This window comes from Anser cygnoides, chromosome 23 (assembly GCF_040182565.1).
Source record: "Anser cygnoides isolate HZ-2024a breed goose chromosome 23, Taihu_goose_T2T_genome, whole genome shotgun sequence".
NCBI lineage: Eukaryota > Metazoa > Chordata > Aves > Anseriformes > Anatidae > Anser > Anser cygnoides.
In genome coordinates this window covers 734193-753332 of record NC_089895.1, presented here as the reverse complement: position 1 = coordinate 753332, position 19140 = coordinate 734193, and the positions used below count along the sequence as shown (strand labels likewise).

The 19140-nt window shown below is 46.4% G+C and overlaps 1 protein-coding gene and 1 long non-coding RNA gene across 8 annotated transcripts in view; one reads left to right on the top strand and one right to left on the bottom strand.

Moving 5' to 3' along the window:
- Positions 1-14788, top strand: part of LOC136786857 (uncharacterized) — a 26806-nt gene extending 12018 nt beyond the window's left edge. For 3 of the 4 annotated variants that reach the window (XR_010826317.1, XR_010826320.1, XR_010826318.1), the window contains 2 exons: positions 2346-2449; positions 4217-4677. This is a non-coding gene — a long non-coding RNA (uncharacterized lncRNA). Of the gene's footprint in view, positions 1-2345; positions 2450-4216; positions 4678-14432 lie in introns of those variants that run through there. The other variant, XR_010826321.1, reaches the window with a different exon arrangement.
- The window catches only part of DDI2 (DNA damage inducible 1 homolog 2), a 25982-nt gene extending 6842 nt beyond the window's left edge, over positions 1-19140 (bottom strand). Inside the window, exons 1-9 of one of the 4 annotated variants that reach the window (XM_066981980.1) lie at positions 18947-19140; positions 14220-14349; positions 12933-13163; positions 10451-10577; positions 8229-8356; positions 7482-7610; positions 6582-6685; positions 5981-6170; positions 1373-1435 (exon numbers count right to left, since the gene is read on the bottom strand). In XM_066981980.1, the coding sequence (XP_066838081.1) occupies positions 1419-1435; positions 5981-6170; positions 6582-6685; positions 7482-7610; positions 8229-8356; positions 10451-10577; positions 12933-13163; positions 14220-14349; positions 18947-19084 (1194 nt within the window). In that variant the 5' untranslated portion in view covers positions 19085-19140 and the 3' untranslated portion in view covers positions 1373-1418. The other 3 variants (XM_066981979.1, XM_066981978.1, XM_066981977.1) reach the window with 3 other exon arrangements.

Sequence of the window (19140 nt, the reverse complement as noted above, 5' to 3'; positions counted from 1 at the left end):
CTTCGATGGGATACACGTACACAGTAGTTAGAGGGGTGCTTCACAGATGGCTTGCTCAAGCTGAAAAGAACTTTAGGTTTTCTTTTAGCCATAAGTTTCTCCTTAATCAAGAGCATAAACCAAAGAACCCCATTACTTTCTCATCTGGTTATCAGCACAGCTGCAGTAACAGCAGCAAAGTAAACTTCTAGCCATACAGAGCAGTTATCTTTATTTTTTTTCCCTTCAGCATGTTAACGCATGTAACAATTAGAAAACAAGATACCCACAGTTCAGCCAACATCCTCCATATGATTTGTCAGCTTGAATTGAAATTGTGGATATAAAATTACTTGTCAGTTATTCATTCTTTTTCAACATAATGTTGTTTGCTGTCAAGCAGGAAGGGAACTAGCTGCCAATTGGTTTCTCTAAGAGCAGGTTATGTTGAAGCAATTTTGATATAAGAGAGACAGGCAGCCTCCTAGGCTTTAATTAGAGAACCCCAGAAGACTGAGGAGTCCACAGGCTCCTAAAGCCAAAAGACAGCTATTTATCACAAAATTCAAATGTTAGTGCTAATGCAAGATTTTAAAAGTATTACATATTAGCACAACCAACACGCTTGCTTTCATTTCAGACCAGATAATTATGCAGGCCAGATCTAATGCAAACACTGGAATTACTGACTTCTAACATAAATGGTCAATTTCAATTTGTTGATCTGCACATGTAGCCATGACATGTTGAACTGCATCTAAATTAAAACTGTTAGAGTACACCATCAGCAAGTATTTCCCCACCCTTTAAAATCTTTTAAAAATACTTGTGTCAGAGATAAGCCCAAATAACCAGTGACTGGGGGGAGTTGTAATGTAACTGTTGCATTAATGAGTAGACTGTTTCAGGAAAACAGTACACATACGACAGCATAATGGCATTTCAGCTCACCAGATCCACTTCAATTTTATATTAGGACAAGAGTTTTCAGCATGGACTCACGCTGGTTTATTTTGTGCAAATGACTCCTCTGAACTGTCATGGAGTTCGTTCATTCTGTTGAGGATGACCACTCGACAGAAGCTCAGGTTGAAGAAACAGAAGTGTTTTATGTAAGCACCAAGCATCACTTGGAGCGCACAGGAAGGAAAGTCAGAGTTGTAAGGCTCTCCTTCACATGAACAGGAGGGTCCACCTTTCCTAGTACAGGCAACACACAGGTTTGCTGCCTTTGGCCAAGCGAAGCGGAATGTTCTTCCACACTCTTAAATGGAGGAGTTGGTAATTTCACATCATGTGGGTTTCTCCCCAGTACACTTTAAAGTAAGGACAGTCCTGCTGCAGGTAGTGTGAATGTAGTAGAAAAAGCTTATAAACTGATGGCTATAAATACCTGGTCTGTGGCCCACTCCAGCTGCAGTAAACACACACTACATGCATCAAGGCTTCTGACGTTCTGTTTGGATTAGGAAACAAACACACCAAACTTGCGTTAGCATTCAAAGCACACAACATGCATGGTTACAGTCCTGCGACATTGCAGTTCCCCTCCCAACTGTCCACAAAGACAGCACATGAGCAGCAGGAGCTCCTCAGGTTCGCTGACTTCCAAAAGGAGTTCTGCCTGGGTAATTCATTACGTCGAGTCAAAAATAACTCCGCTGAAAACCAGTTGAAGGGCTGTTCTGTACTGCCTACACTGCACAGTGGTCTGTGGGTGATACTACACACTTGATAAAATATATGCAGCACAAGGCAGATGTCTAGCACTGTACCAGATTGTTTTCCGTACAGCCGCATTCAGGAGTCACTTTTAGTGATATGAGGTTTGAGATGGCACAATTCTCAGACTGCTCCCAGTGGCAATGGCCTTGTGATGGATCATGCCATCACAGGCAAGAGAAGATAAGCAAACACTGGCTTGCTGCAAATGGGAAGCATAAAGATCCTAGGGCAGAAATCCCAAAAGGGAATACTCCCTGAGGCACTGAAGAGCAATGCAAAGAACAGACAGCCAGAAGTCAAACCAGCTCAACTGCTTCCTCCTCCACATGGAGAATGGATAAAGTACAGATCTCTATTGGTAGCACCACACGCTGGGTCTAGGTATCAGGCTAGATTAAATGAGTGAACTTACCTCGCTAATGGTCTAATTTTGCTAATATATCAGCTCACATTCTGTCGTTAAATCACCAACATGACCTTTGCTGTAAGAGTGCCTGTTCTTCCATTAAGGTCCTACTCTGTTCTGCATCAGATACCCAAACAGCTATTCAGATTGTGCTCCATGGCTTCCCAAAAGCTTCCAAGCTCAGAGGTCTTAATTAAACAGTTGTGTATAACCTCAAGTCTCCCTCTTTTTACAGATATCCAAGTGGACTAGGGAGGGCTGACTAACCACGCTCACATGTACAGCCAGGATTTGCCTCCTGTTCTGTGTCACGGAAGAAGACTGCCTTTTTCACCTCAGGTACCCATTTCTTTTATTCTGTTAGATAAAAAGGTGCACTAAATACTGCGATACCACACCTCTGATCAATACACTTCGTGCATCTGCTCCTTTATTTTATACCAGAGCAATCTTTTCTATTGGTCACACACCTGGTCTTAACGCAGTTACAACTTGGCTATGCTACAGTATTAAAAATCCAAAATTATCCTGCAGATTTTCAGACTGCTCATCTTTCATAAGGGTGGCAAAGAGGCTCGTGACACAGAATACACATTCGAACAGAAGGGATTTTTTTCTGTTTCTATGTGGTAGCATTATGTTCACGCTCTCTGCTTCCAAGCCAATCCTTTGGAGAGAAAGCAGAACTGATTACAGACCCAGTGAGTCAAAAATCAGGGTCTGATCAGTCAAACATCAGGGAGCTGTAGTCATTTAGACAGCAGAAGTACCTGGTATTATGCCAAGCACTCCTCAGCACCATCCCTCCGAGACTTGCTGTCATTCTTCTCCCAGGGTATCCACAGGAGCTGAATCCTAACCCCATCAAGGATATTGATCCAGCTAGCGCCAGGAACAAACTCTTCTCCACAAAGTGCACCATCAGGGATAAATTCCTCTCTATATTAGGAAAAGCCTGAGTTGCATATATGGAGGCAACGCCTTTCTTATAGCCAGGCTGTCTGGATGAAAAGCTGCACGCAGGATAAGCTACTTCAGTATGCTTCCTCCTAAGACAATTGTAGTTTCGCTGTCAGTTTTGTAAATGCTCCATAACCACCAGGTTGTTACCAGGGGTGGTGATAGCGGGGAGGACACTGCATATTGGCAGAAAAGAATGAGCTCTCAAGACAATAAATGAAGCATTCATGGAGAATCTAGTAGATCACAGTCAAACATGTAAAACATACCACTACCATCTCAGTTGCCTTTCCACAGGTGTTGAAACACCAGCAAGTCAGCTGACAGAAAACACGAGGCTCACAAAAGTAGGCTTCCAGGGATTAAATAAAACTCAAGAATAACCCAGGTGCATTCAAAATGAGAACTTTAATACTCTACAGATGTACAGTGATTTCTGTTGTACTACTCAAGCTGTTATGAAAGATTACAGGCCTTGTGGGAAGCTGGGTTTCCTTGGCGCTACATTATGTTCTCTCTCTCTCTCTTCCTCTCCAGTTTACTGTTCTTTCACTTGTTTTTTCTGGTACCAGCTAGCAGCAGTTAATTGTTTTAGAAAAGAGCACGAGGGTGTAAGTTAATAGTCTGATATCTCAGAATACAGCTAACAAGATGCCTGCAAGTCAGAGACTTGTAACAGGTCCAAGGCTTGCAGAGAGTCAATCTAAGCAAGACCTACCTTAATTTTGTGCATTAGTGTTCTACAAGTATTAAGTGAACATATAAAATGGATTTCCTATTCTCATAAATCTTTTACATTCCTCTACGGCTCAGTATCAATGGAAAATGGCAGATTGCTGACTAGCTTGAACAAAGCCTCATGGTCTTTAGAACAGTACTGGTATATAAACAGCTGCAAGTCATCTTAGACACTTCATTTTAAAGCACTTGCCTAAAATGCTTTAATTATAAAGACTCACATTTTTCAGGCCAAGAGGTTTGTTTTTTATTTGACCTCTCTTTCAGCTGAGAACTAAGTCCAGCCAACTATGTCTGCAAAGACTCACCTGAAATGGGGGGAGACTGCAAAAAACAACCTTGTCTTCATCAAGCTCAGAATTTTAACAGGAGAAGAACGCATTTACATCTCTACATTTTCTCTTCCAGGTTATGTGAAGAGACATGACCCCAAGCCACCAAGTCTGACATTTAGGTATGTAAAAACCTGATGGAGCAAGGTCAAATCCTTGTTTTTTCTCTTTACTTGCTGCAACTTAAGCTAATGAGCATTCTAATTTGGTTTAAAAAGTCAAACATGCAAACCATTTCTTGACAATAAACTAAAGACTGGCCTTCCTCTGGAGGTTTTATATCTGTGAAAACTTTCAGGCATAGAAGAATATTGTTCAGTGGGACTGTTAAGTACAGTCCTGTGCTCCCCTTGGTTATTTGCAGAAAAGACACTGCTTACACTTTGGACAACCAAGCAGCAATTGGGAAGTGTTAAAGGAAAAAAACACACAGTGCATTATAATATATTCATATATATATATACATATTAAAAAATGTTATCAGACTTCAATTCTAATGAGAAGCATGCTATAATTAAAAAAAGATTAGCAATAAAACCACAGAAGAAATCAACTTTATCAGCTTAAACATGTTCTGCACACATACAGAAAGCAGAATCTTAGTGCAATGCTTTCAAAGGAAAAAGTTAAAGTAAACTCAAACATCTTCCCACCTCCATTAAAAAGAAAAAAAAAAAAGCTATCCTTAACAGTTTTGGAAAAGTCCTACGAAATACACTTTCTGAGCTGCTTATGGCTTCTCATAATAGCATAAAGAAATGAAGCTCTCCTTTATTCTAAAGCATATGCTGAAGTTAAGGGAGGAGTTAAATGGAAAACCTGAGTTTCAGACAGTTTGGCTTATAGCTCAGCTTTCAACTATTTTGGCATCTCCATTTAGCTAAAATTTGCAGTTACCAATATCTTCCAGAGCCCAGACCATCTTCATTTGTGCAGCTTACAGATTCCAGAGTAACAGGGAACAAAACTAGGAGAGGAGGGGAAAATTCTCTTTGCAGACTATCTTTAAGGCTGATATACATTAGGATGTGAATTCAGCTGCTGCTTCTGCTTTTGAAATTCAGAGCAACAGTAATCTTTAGTAAGAAAAACAGTTTACCTTCCAAGGGCACAAGCACCATTCTAAGGCAAAAATGCTGAAATAGCACACTGTTTCTAAAAATTGTCATGAACTTACTTTGTCTTGAAAAAGAAACAGGTGGGAATAAGCTACAAGTTAAGGCTTATTGCTTAGTTATAGCTCCTCAGCGGAGGGGCAGCAACCAGGCACAGATGTACTTTGACACTGCACATATAAGACCCAAATAATTGCTGAGGCTGGTATTCCTCCTTTCCAAAGATTTGTACTTACTGCTACAGCTCCTCTACTTTTATATGCGGTAGCTATTAAGAACAGGATTTGCAGAGGTCACCACAAGTGACCCTATGTGAGGCTGCTAAAACACAACGTAACTGAGTCATGCCCCTGACTAGGCACAACAATTTGAACCAGGTGAATGGGTGCCAGAGACAATCACTTATCTCCACACCTTCGAAGACCAAGATATCAGAGCTGGTAGAAAGTTGCAAGGAGAGCACAAATTGAACAGCAAGCACCCCCAAATGCCTTCATGTGGACAGATTTTGCTGTACAAAAAGGAAAAGATAGGTGTAATTAGAAGCCACAACCAAGAACAAAGCCCCTTTCTCTCTACCTTTTACTCACTGATATTGTATTAGATTACATCTCCTAGGAACTGAGAAAAGGGAGAAGGGGCCTTTCAGTGACTGCCAACAGACATCCTGATACACAGCAAGAAAACCATGCAGATTCTTATTTCAGCTGGGCTCGTTATGATACCTGCTTCCTCTACGGACTTCTGTATTGCTTCTGCTAATTCCTGGTCCGCAATCTCCTCCGGCCGCACGTCTTCCCGCCCGGCCCCATAAGCCAGCCTGGCACACTCTGGGAGCTCACCCTCCGGGAGGAAAGTGGTCTGAGAACCAGTCGTGCCGATCACTAGCACATTCTTCTTGAGATCAATTGAACACTGTGAAAGAGCATCGAGACATCAGGGGCCTGCATAAGAGTAAGTCAGTTCCCAGAGAAAAAGGAGAAACAAGGTTAAACAATCCATTTCAATGGGAACAGCTCATAGCACCTAAGCAAAGTGGGTCAAGAGCATCAGCTATAAGCAAAGGACCCTACAGGACTTGCTTTGCAATAAATCATTCAGTTGGAAAGCTCTCAACATTTTTGATCAGAGCAAAAAACTTTGGAGCAGCCAGACACCCTATACATCCATCCATGATGTCTCTAGCATACATACTTCTTTTGTAACCGGCTGAAAAATATTTTCTCTCCCCAGAAAATCCTAACACATTCACAGGCATGGCATTTATGTTGTGCTTAGCGCTTCACTTGGAAGAGCCAGTAACTGTTTCAAAACAAGTGTTGATACCTGATGCCTCTTAAGCATATCCAGTCCTAGAAGCATGTCCATGGGCTGCTCTTCAAGGATTGAGAAGGAACACGCCAGGAAATCCCCTTCAATTTGAACCTGAGCTGAAACACAACAGAGAAAAGTTACCACCTTGCATACTACAGTGCAACAAATTACCTTCTGCTCTTCCATCCCCTAGGAAAGGCTTGTGCAAACCTGCTGGGTAAAACTGAAGCTAGAGCTCTGACATACGGCTTTGGTCACAAGAAGTCCAGCCACGTGCAGGCCCCGGGGACTACTGGGTCTATATTGGTCTGAGATAGTTAATTGTTTTCAAAGCTGATCTGCTCTAGAGCCTTAAGTACGGCTCACTTAAGCCTCCAAGCTAGACTGCTAGAGGAGCAGCGTACAGCTCATTAGAGCACAAGTCTAAGAAGCAAGAACACTAAAGAGGATCATTTTTTTTCAGACAATAAGGACAATCCTCACTCATCCAGAAAACCTGCACACAAACACAGCCAGCCTTCTCCTCCTGGAGGAGTATGAAGCACTCCACCATACTGGAGCCCTTCCTGAGCAACTCACACAGGCCAACAGCCACACCCCAAACAGGAGACACCCTGCTCCTTCACATCAACCCTGCTTTTGCACCCAGAGTGAACGGTTCCTCTACATCTGCAGGAGCTGAAGACTCTCTCACCTAAAAGAGAGGTAATTCCATTACAAAAGCATTAAGTGAGACAGAAGCCAGATTAATGTGCCCAAGTCAAATGAATGTACTGCAGATGCACTTTTATTTTACTTGATGGGAGTTTCTAACAAATACAGCATTAAATCAGGTGCTCTTTGGTACCAAGATTGCAGGGAATACAGTCAAACTGCTGCTAAAGCTGTCCTAAGAAGAATGCCAGTACTTACCTAAGTGCACTCTGCCAATTATTTTCTGTGTGCCTACACCTTTAGCAATGCCAGCCCACCGCCGATCTACCAGCCTCATTATGTTGCACCTTTCAGCACAAGCTTGGCTCATGATGGTCATCTGGGCACCTACCAGCAACACAATTCATGTTAAGTCTTGACAAGGCATTGCAAAATAAAAGAAACTCCTGAAAGGGCTTAAGATCTTATAGTCAGCAGCAGGGAAGCCACACTGCTTGCATCAGGCAACTGCATTATGGCATAAAAAGCTTTTTATGACACACACTGCTTTGAATTTACTGTGTCTACACACACAGATCAGCATGGACAGTAAAGTATGTACTACGGTAGAACTGGAACAGCCCCAACTACTTTCCCTTTAAAGCTATGGATGGGAAGTACAGCGTTAAGGCAGGCAGTTTCCCTATCCGTAAACTGAGATAAGATACACATGTGGCAGTGACCTTTTTGGCATCGCAGCCATCAGACACCAGAAATTCTCACAGGAGCCTTGATCAGGGGTGTTCGAGCACTCATTTGTGCCGCTTCACAAACCGTCTCCACAATTTGCTCTGCTTGCCTTAGAGCCCAGCCTGTTCTCAAATTTTAATTAGGTGCTTTAAAATCTTGTAATACAGTTCTTTATTACGGAAAAGGAATACTCCGGGCAAAAATTCTGGAGTGTGTACTCTCTCCTTCAGTGAGGGAAGGAGATTCTGGGGAAAGATGAAAATAGCAGCAATTCACCTGAGTCAACAAAGGCTTTCACTGGATGTCCGTTGACTTTACAGTTAATATAAAGCATCACCACCTGGCCAAAACTCTCAGGGGCCTCTTCCATCGCTATCGTCATATTTTCTTCAATGTTTTGTTGCCTGAATTTAACAGAGAAGAGAGTAAAATCAGACCTTCCATCAGCAAAACCGTATAAACATCCCTCCAATTTACAAATGTAATCCCACCTGCTGCAGTTTGCATCAGCTACAAACAGCATTTTTAAACCACAACAAAGACTGCTTCATTAGCTAAACATAGCCTTCTTAGCAGAGGGATTGCTAGTAATGCTCTTGGCTTAATCCAGAGATATCAAATCGCTTCCCCCACAGCCAGGAGGGCTGCTCCCTCCAGCACCTTGTGTAGCTCACACGACAGCATTGGAGACGCCTGCACCTGACAACCTTGTGTTGGCAACCTGTCACCACAGAGTTAACCTGGAGAACTTGTAAGTAAAAAACCTGCATATTTATTAGTCACTCTAAAGAGGCAAACACTGAGGGCATATGATGAAGATGTTGCCAGTAGCTACAACACCGGAATCCCACACAGCAGCTAAACATTAAAATCCTCCAACGTTTCCCTGGTATCTTGCCTCTTCGAGGCATAGGAAGGAGACGAGATAAGCGAAACTGCAGCGAGAACACCACTGTGAGCACAAGCACTCGCTGCAAATTCAAGCTTACAGAAAAAACACTTATCAAAAAGCTCATCATGGCCCCTACGGTAATCTTCAAAGTGATGGGTATCTGCAGTGACTGCATCTGAAATAGCCTTATCTGTGAAAGGAAAAGGGCTTCCAACTTTGACGCCGCTTCACTTCTCCTCCTCAGCAGGAGGACTGGAAAAGCAAACTCCTCTCTCATCCATTTTCTGTAGCCTTTCCACAATAGGATGGGTAGATGCGGTTTCTTGGTGGAGCAGGGAAAGAGCTAACAGCGACCTGGCTCAGCTGGGAGCACCCTGCTACCCTGCCCTGGCTTCATATACCTGTGAAACAAAGAGCTGCACATTGTACTGTCCTTTGCTACTCAAATCAGTTATGTAGTGATCTGAAGCTTCTGTTTTCTCCGTGTTTGATGCTCTGTCCACCTAAGATACACTTGAAGGACAGAGATTTGTCTCAAAAAAGTGTGATGCTTGCAGGAGCTCCCGATCAATCTCAGGCAGAGGATACCTGATTAAGCAAGGAGTTCAACTAACCAGAGAAACTCAATGGGCTGTGAAATCTGGGGACTGCTAGATGTCCGAACTGTTACCTAATAGCTGTACAACCTTGGGCATATCACCTTTATCTGTCCCAATTCTCCCTCATCTATGGAGCAAGAAAAGTGTTCCTGTGCCTGCAAGCAATGTTTTATCTATAAATTTATGCAATTTATGCATTACATTTTTCTGCATCGCTGTGCTAAGCCTTTATCCGGTACCAACACTTTGTCAGTTATAACGCAAGAATGACTTATCGCAAATTAATTCTGGATATGATCAACTATGAGCCTGCATCAGAAAGACATTTCTTTACTGGGGACAAAACCACCAGCCATGTTCCAACTCAAGGATTTATCACCCAGTTTAAGCAATCAAGCCTCAGCCCAATGCAAATACGTTTGGAAGACAGAAACGGAGCAAAGGCTGATGAGCAGAACATATTTTTATGGAAGATCTCTTCTGACAGCAGTGAAATACAGAGTCTGGAATTAGCCAGAAACACAAAACAATTAGCAGTAAGCGAAACCAAATCTCGAAGGCGTCTGGGAAGTGACACCCCATTCTGTGCAGGGACCTCTGCTCAGACACTGGCACAGGCTCTGTTCTCAGGTTCAAGACATGCCCTGAACAGCACCTCTCGAGGATTCGGCTCAGCGCTTTTCACAAGCACTCTTTACTGGTTTCACAGTGGCCCAGCCTTGAGACATCACGCACATGGACAGCGGTGCTGCCACCATCGTCTGTGCTCAACTGGATACCTCTAAAGGACGGGATGCACCGGTGCGTCCCGATTCCCAACCTTCCCACTTGCAAAGGTGGCTCAGAGTGCTACCCTGCGAGCAGATTTCTGTCTTAAGGCAGGATCTGCTCTCTAAACACACTCCTTGTGTCCTCCAAGGAAAAAGCACCAGGTTGGAAGGAAGCACCCTGTGGAAAAAAAGTGCCACAAAGACCTCCAAAGCATGCAGGTGCCTTTGGTTTGCTACCTTATGTCTTCTTCTATCTTGGCCTGTGCCTCAAGATCGAAAGGATCAGCTGAATAGAGTCGGATCCTCTCCTGCTCCCGCCGGGCTCGGTCCTGCTGTTGCTCCAGCAACACCCTGGTGAATTTCTCTGCAGTAACAAGGAGAGACAGAAATGCTTTTTACTGGAAATTACTCTTTACAAATCAAGTTCTGGCACAGCAAGCACCTCTTTTTATGCCAGCACGCACTCAGGGATAGAATCAGCAGCACAAGCACAACAAGCCTCATCTGGAGGCAGTGTGGATGGACCTCGAAAGGATTGGTGGCAAACTTGGGAATCTGCTGAGATGAAAAACAACTTGACAGAGCTATTTCTCCTACCCAAACACATCAAGACACAGCCAAACTCAACTTCCCTCTGTATACACTTTTGTACGAAAGAAAAATGAAGGAAAAAAATCTCCTAAGACAATACTTAAAATCAAGAGCTGCCATTAAAATGGCAATTCGTTGTTCTATTGCAGCAAGAGTTGCCTACAAAATACTCCAAAAAATCTGGAAAAAACAGCAGCTAAATTACACCTGGAACAGAAATCAGGAATAGAAAACCTGCACTGAAGCTTCTCATTTGAATTGTGTATGTGTATTTTGAAAAAACTTCAGACAGAGACAGGCGTGAGATTGCAATAAGATGGCCCACCTACAAGAATAGCTTGCAAAATCTATCACATTTTACACTCAGCAGTCCCCTGAAAAATAGTTGTCTGTAGATTCAGCAAAAAGCAACCCAAAATTCTAAGGCATAAAAAAAATAACAAAACTTACTTTATACCCAAGCAACACAGGCTAAGACACAGACATTATAATCCCTAAAGCTGAATGCCTATTGCTGTGATCAGGAGACGCTACGAGGGACACTTGCTTCAGGAAGTTTAGCTGCACGTTTTTTAGTTCCCCATATATATATAATAGCCTCTGGCTATTTTTACTGTTTGGATCCAATCACATACATTCCCAAACAGACCTGGCAATAAATTAAGTTCTGTAAACACAGAAGGCCATGGTTTTGCTTCAAGAAATGCAGTTCCCATACAGAAGCCCTGTGGCTCAAAGATAGCTACATGTTCAGGAAAGCACTGGGCGTTTGTGTGTGTTTGTTTTGTTTTGAATTAGGCTTCTGTATAGCAGGTGCCCTCTAACATGCCTGCGATGCATCCAGCACAGTCACACGGCACGTATCTGTGCATGTATTTGGACATCAGTCAGAGCTGAACTGGACCCGTGCCCAAACACTGATAGCAGCATTACAAAGCGATGAGAGTATAACCAGATCAAACCACTTCCTTCTGACATCCCACTGCAGCGCTTTGGGACTAAAAGTGCACACCTGAATCAAAGCTTATGTGCATACCAACAGAACAGATCGGCTGATTAGCCAGTTCTGGGTGCCTGGCTTAGCCCCTTGTGTCCTGTGCCAGCAGCAGCACATTCCTCTCAAGGTGATGGGAAGAACTTCTCTTCTGCACTATAGACACAACACTCAAAAGAGGCGGGAAAAAGCTTGAGAGCACAACAGACGTCTATTTAACTACAAGAGTATGAGCTGACGTCAGAATTAAAAAATGCAGTAGGCCAACAACATCCATGTGAGCTCCCTTCCAGTGTTCTTTGAGAGATAAATCACTAGGATGTAACCTTGAAAGGGAAAAAGTCTCCTGCTAGATGGTACTTCGTTCATTTCCTGAAGCTCAACAGGATTTATTTCCTAACGAGGTGCTTGCAGAGGTTTAGAAGCACGTCTTTTAATGCCCCGAACACCACTCCTCATAATAAAAGAGGACTAGAGTTCAAAGCTTCCGTCAGATGAAGAATGAGAAACCAAGGTCAGCTACTCATCTGCAGAGAAAATGAGGGACACCATACTAGGATTCAACTGTGCCATGTGAAGCGCCCAAAATACATGAGCACTTTCAAAATTAAGAGGAACGTAAACATTTATGACTCTGTCTGTTGGAAAAGGTCCCTAAAGACACCATTTACTTGTTCTTTTTCTGCTCTCTCTGATGTCCACTTCTATAGCAGCTAATCACTACGGGGAGAGATGGTCTTACGGTGTACTGCTCCCAGCTGAGGTCTTAGTGGGCTCTGGGGCGCATCAAATGCAACACCATTACTGGAAACTGCATTCAGAGAGCCTTAGCATAACAATCAGGAGCTGAGCCACTTGTGTTCATAGAAGCTCAACATATCCACGCACCTGATATTTCAAAGCAGGGGACAGAAACTATTCAAAAAGCCAAGCAGGAGAAATATGCCCACCTTGCTAGAAATAGTCTTGTTAGAAAAAGAGGAACTTCAGTACTCCCAGCTGGCACCTTTTATCAGCAGCATCAATAAGCTGGCAGTGAGCACCCCAGCTAGTTAAAAACCTGTGGCTGCCTTTTATTAGAGCTGAGCTCAAACAGACTCAAAACCGCCTCACGCAGATAAAAACCCAACTTACCGAGGTCTCCACTGAGCAGTGCCTCCGCCAGGGGCGGATTGCGCTCCTTCAGCAGGGACAGCTCGTGGGGATTTGCAAGCAGCATCTCCCGTAGCAATGCGGGATTTTCCAAACCCTGAGGGAACGAAGATGCATCGGGAGGCGACGGACGCAGACGCTGTGCTGGTGGCTGACGCTGCTGCGTGGATGTCCCGGGAACCGCAATGCTGCTGAAGTCTATCCTCGGCAGACCTTGAGGGAAAAGAGGTCAAACGCGTCAGCGCTTCCTATTTACAGTTCTGCTCCAAAAACAAAGTGGAAAAACTGTGGAAAGATGAGTCGGTCTTCATGCTACAATATTAGACCAGATTCTTTGAACAGCAAATCGTGTCAGAAGCACTGCCACATCCCCAGGTTACTGGGTTAGGAATGCTAGCATGTATTTATGTAACTGCTCTATTCTTCTACATCGTACGTTTTTTATCCCTAGAATTGCACTGTTTGAATCACAGACTAGTTATTTCCAGCTTCACAAATGTGAATGCCACACAGAGGGATCACAAGGCTAAACCTGATGTCTCTAAGGCACTTCTGAATCTCTCAGATTAAAAAAAAAAAAAAAAGGGTAGAGAAAAAAAGAGCAACATTTCTGCAGAGCTGCATTGCAGGTACCAACCCTCCCATTAAGGCAGGAGGACGAGAACCTCAACCAATGCTCCCAAGCCCTTCTCAGCCAGCAATCCTTCTTTTCTGGTGATACTTTTAAGATGTGGATTTGCTAGGAATCACTGCAGAAGGCATGAAAGAGACAGGACCAGGTCTCCACTCACATTATTTGAGGAGCCTCTTGCACGTGTGCACAACTGCATAACTTGGTTTGTTAAGATGCAGCTTCTCTGGGTATTTGTCACAATTCAGAGTACACATCTCAAGAGCCCCTTAATGTGTCTGAGCCACACCAAGCGCATGTTTATTACACCACTACACAGAGCGGGAAGGGAACAGGCAGTCGTATGAAAATTCACATACCTTTACACAAACTGCTGTTCTGAATTCTCTCTGTTTTTCCATCCTTTACCGCTTTCTTTTCACTTGCTTAGAACAAAAATAATTAAATAACAAGCCCTTTAGCTAATTTTGAAAGTCCCCCACCTCAGTTGTAGCCACCCTCCCTTCCTAAGCAGTTTGTCTAGTGAGGTGTTAAAGGAGACGAATGAGATGGAGTTGGCGTTTGACAAATATTGAGGTGTTTGATAAATATGAAGATCTTCAGATGCTCAGAGGAAAAGTTAACACAACCTTTCTCACCTGGGAAACGGATTGAAGGCCGTGGCTCTACGGTCTCTTTCTGTCGCAAAATCACCACATCCCCGTCTTTCAAGCCATAGGAGGCCAAAGATCTGTTGTTGTCAGTTAGAGGCCTCTCCGCATAGACTATCTGTTCATGGAGAGAACGTAAGGAAAAACAACTTGCATGACAAAACAGACCAGAATCTTGCTTTTAATTGATTTGTATTTTAGGAAAACGTTCCAGCAGCTCCTCTGGGCCCACCTCAAGCTTCAGAACAGAAGGCATGCAATTCTCACCACAGGCACAGACAAGCCCTGCCAAAGCACCTCGGCCTCAGGCACAGAAAGACCTCAACAAGTAAGCGGTTGGACAAGTACCCAGAGTTGGTCTTACCGAAACCCAACAACCACTTCTCAAAACCCAGCATCTCGGAGAAGGACTGGTTTCTCTTACTTAGAGGCCAAAGTCTTTAAAGGAAAGAACGCCTTGCGTCAGACCTGTTTACCACACGTTTCCAAACTCAAATCTCTATTACCCAAGTCACGGCTGCTTTCTGTAGTGATATCTGCCCCCAGGTCAGCACCTCTTGACCAAGGCCTCAGCTGTGCATCCATCAGGAGGGACACTGGACCAGATTGTCTACCGATCAGCGATCTCTACCTTTACCCACAACATGGCTCCTAAAATAACCAGTTTTACAGGGAGCTCAGTGATTAGCTCAGTGATTTCTGCTTTACTTCAGTGATGTAACTCCATCCAGACACAAAGGTTCAGCACCCAAACATACCAGTCCTGAATCCGCAATCAGTCTGTGGTAAGGAATTAATTTCTTTTGACTATGAAACACAGTCACATAATTTCCTATTATCGTAATATAACTTAACAAGAGGTCCACAGATTAAATATAAAAACATATTGAGATAAAAAAATGAATATTCACCATGGAAACATTTCTATTAACATCAGATTCTGCGATACCTACAGATGTCCTAAACTACTCCCGTGCTCCCCTTGAAATTTCAACAGGCAGTAACTGCAGATGAATACCATCAGAGGAGTTACCAACTTCACCAAGCACAGGAACCAGGATGTTCTGCTTCCACAAAACTGCTGCCATTTAGTTAAAACACAACCCATAAAAATAAAGATGTGCTTTAGAGGAACGAAAGTTCCTGCTGAAGACGTGTCTCTGGCATCCCAGAAACAGTATCTGTTCGGCATTAAGGTCCCTGTGCCTTCATCAAAGCACAATGAGACGAGGCAGATCAGCTCGACAGTCTCCTACCCCTGGCAGAAGTCCAAAGCAAGAAGTGCTGGAGAACTCAGCCTAACCCTGTTGGGCGTACGATCCAATTTCACGTTTGCCACGTAATTTAGCAAGACCTTCTCCCTGGTCTGGAAAAGGCTGGTTCAGGAACAACAGGTCTGCCGCAGGTCGGGACTGGCAAAGCCGCGTGGGAGACGCTTTCACAGTACTCGCCCGGACGGGCTGTGACGCTACCTGATGCTATCGCAAGCAGCAGAAGCGCGCTGAAGATCCAAAAAGACAATTAGTACACGTCTTCCTCGAAGTGTGGAAGACGCTACAGACTTTGGCTGCTTTACTTCATCGGCTCAGAAGTATTACACAGAATCCTAACTCCTGCACCCTGGTTGCAGAGATCCATCGTCAGAGGTGGTATCAAAGTAAGAAAGACAGAGGAAGTAAAAATAACAGCCACGTATGATGTAGCAATCAGAACCATCAGAATTTGAAAAATACACACAATTAGAAACAAGGATGATATTTCTCTCTTCTCATTCACTACACACTTCACAACATCCATGGCATTGCACTCGACTGGCTTGTGGGTCCCTTTCAAAGCAAATGTGGATCCATTTGCAAGCTATATTAAGGCATTCAGTCACTGCTCTGGTGGTTTGCAAGACATTGCCAGCATTATTAAGGTTAGCTGGCAATGGGAGGAGTCCCAGCGCATCCTCTCACATTACCACGCACACCCTGCCCAACCTGATTCGGTAACGCTGCTGTCCGCAGAGAAAGCAAGCTTGTAATAAATCCCAGCTGCACGCGCAAATCTTAAATGACAGTTTCTCTGTGCAGACGGCCTGGAAGACACGAGCTAATCAGTTTAAGTGAGGTTTTACCTCTGTCATCTTGCTTCATGGGCTGGATTTATGAGCGTTCAGCCTTCACACCTCAGACAATGAATTATGTGCCCAGCACTCGCTCCATATCCATTACCAGCACAGCTTAATACGCTTTTGACCCTTTCCACTTTGCTGTTAAAATAAACTGATTTAATTTTGCTGTACTTCAGATTACCTGCTTTGCAGCACATTTCAGAAAGCAAGCTTGTAAGCTGGCCAAGACCAGACACGAGCCCTTCCGGAGGTAGCCTGGGTAGGGAAGCAGGCACCAACATCACGCACTGGCCGGATTCTGTACAGTGGTGTTGGGTAGAACGTCTTTGTGGAGCAAGCAACCCCACGCAAGTAATCAGCTGTCATTAAAACAAAGTCCGTACAGCAAAAACATCGCTCTTTTGAACAAGAGACCCACAAAGACTATAAATCCTACCCACCATATATATGGTCCCCCAGGTTTATGCAGGAGAGCTACACCCACCTCCTCTCAGCCTCTGCTGGCGGGACACCCTGAGGGCCCCGGCCATCCACTTCAATTCCTCTGTGCCTCCTCTCACCTGCCCCACATCTCAAGTCTGCAGGTCGGGATGGCCGAGGACTTCTACGAGGCTGACAGCAAAGCAACCACTGTGGGTGACTCAGTGCACCACCATGCCTCCGACCACTGGCTAGACACCCCCAGCAACCATAAATCAAACCCAACACAGAACCCCCGTCCAGTTTTTAATTGTTTTTTGGCTCCGAGCCATCTATAGCTCGGAATGTGTGATTCCTGGAGAAACACTCTCTATAAATCCTGAACAAGACCCAGGGTTGAGCGCTGTGATCCCGGCCGTCACAGCCTGCTCCATGCCGTGCCTCGGGACATGTCCCCCAGCCCGGCGGCCTCGGCTGGAACCACGTGGCAGCGGCAGCCGAGGTCAGGGGACACAGAGCACGTAAAGAGAAGGAAACGAAGGAAATAACGCCAGTGCCAGAAGAACGCCAGCAGCCTTCCTCTCCTTCTCCAGAAAAGGCACCTCCACGTCACGAGAAGGAAACCACAGCGAGCTGAATTATTTCCCTTCTGCTCTCCCTGCTGCACCTCCCCTTATCAGCAGGGCCCACCGGCCGCCGTGCCCGCTATCTCCCGGCACCCTCCGATCCGCTGCGACGCCAGCCAAGTGCTTCAGCGCTCACCTCCACCCCAGAATTCATTTTGTGGGAGATCAGAGAATGGGACTCGGTTAACCCTCTGTGGTTTGCTCCACCCTGCACGGTCCTTACATCTCCCCTTTGTGCCGGGAAGCCAATGTGACACCCACAAAGCGACGCACGCCGTGGGTAAGGAAGAGCTGCAGCGAGACCCACGCTGTTACCTGCTTGTGGGGGATGGTTTGGGCACAGAAAATCTTTCTGCACAACAAGCTACTTCACCCATAACTTGTAGTTTCACAACTTTTTTCCTACTGAAGGTCCAAAGAACACTAAACAAACACTGGGCAGAAAGAGTAGATAAAGGAACAATAAACACATGCTTCGAAAACGTCAAGAAAGGAAACACGATTGATAATGCACACACAGAGGACAGGTGGACAGAAGGAGAGCAAAGGTGCTACCAAAAAGCACAGGGTTGATCCGTGTTACCTGCAGTCCGCGTAATCGGAAATCTGCAGCGATTTAATCACAGCGGAGCAAAGGCTCAAAGGAAAAACTCCCGGCAAAAGTAGGCACAGAAGCACGGGAAGGACGCGACCCCTCGTTGTCCCAAAACAGAGGAAGAGCCGGCAGCTCACCGTGACGCGAGAGAGCTCCAAAACCAAGGAGTTCGTGCCCCACGTGCCTTGAGATGGTCGGGCAACCAAGCACAAGCACTCGCAGGGCCCCGTGGGCAGAGCCTGGCCCCGTCACCGCCGCAGGAGCCACCGGGGACGCCGGCACCGTGCCGGTGGGCGCAGCACGCACCGGGAGCCGGCCGGCACGGCGGCAGGAGCCTCCCCGCCCGCAGCGGTCGCTCTCCTTCCACCCACCACAGCCCAAAGCTTCCCCCCCCCGTACGAAAACCCACCCGGCCTCGATTCTCTGCCCCCTCCCTTGCAGCCAGCCCCGCACCGGCGCTGCCCCTCCGCGCTCTCCCAGCGGCGTCCCCGGGGCTGCCCGGCACAAAGCGCCGCTGCCTGCAGCCGGGCCCGGCCAGCGGGGGCTCCGCTCGGCGCTGCCCGCACCGCACCGCCTCGGAACCGGGGGGGGGGGGCTCAGGGGGGCCGGGAACCCGCGGGGGGGGGAGGGCTCTGTGCGGGGCCACCGCCGAGGCGGGACCGGAGAGATCCTCCGAGGGCTCGGGCAGGGAGCCGCCCGGGGGGCGAAAGCTCCGAGGAGCGCCCGGGAGGGGGGGGGAGCAGAGCCCGGGTACCTGCCCAAGCCCGGCGCGGGCGGAAACCCCGGGACAACGGGGCCTGGGGGGGCAGAGCCCGGCCGGGCGGCGGCTCCGGGGCCGTCGGGTCGCGAAGCGGGGCCCGCCCCCCGCCCCCGGGACACAGCCGCGGCCTGGCAGGGCCCGGCGCCCCCCCCTGCCCGGTGCCCCCCCCCGGGGCCTCCCGCGCGGCCGGGCCCTGACCTGGCTCTCCGCCGCCGGGATGCCGGACTCGAGCTCGCAGAGCGCGCGGAAGTTCTGCAGCTCGAAGTCGGCGTCCACCTGCAGCGAGAAGGTCAGCTCGCTGCGGTCGCGGCGCAGGCAGAACACGGTGAGCAGCATGGCCGCCCCCCGCCGGCCCGCCCGCCCGCCCGCCGCCGCCAAGCGCCGCCGCCCGC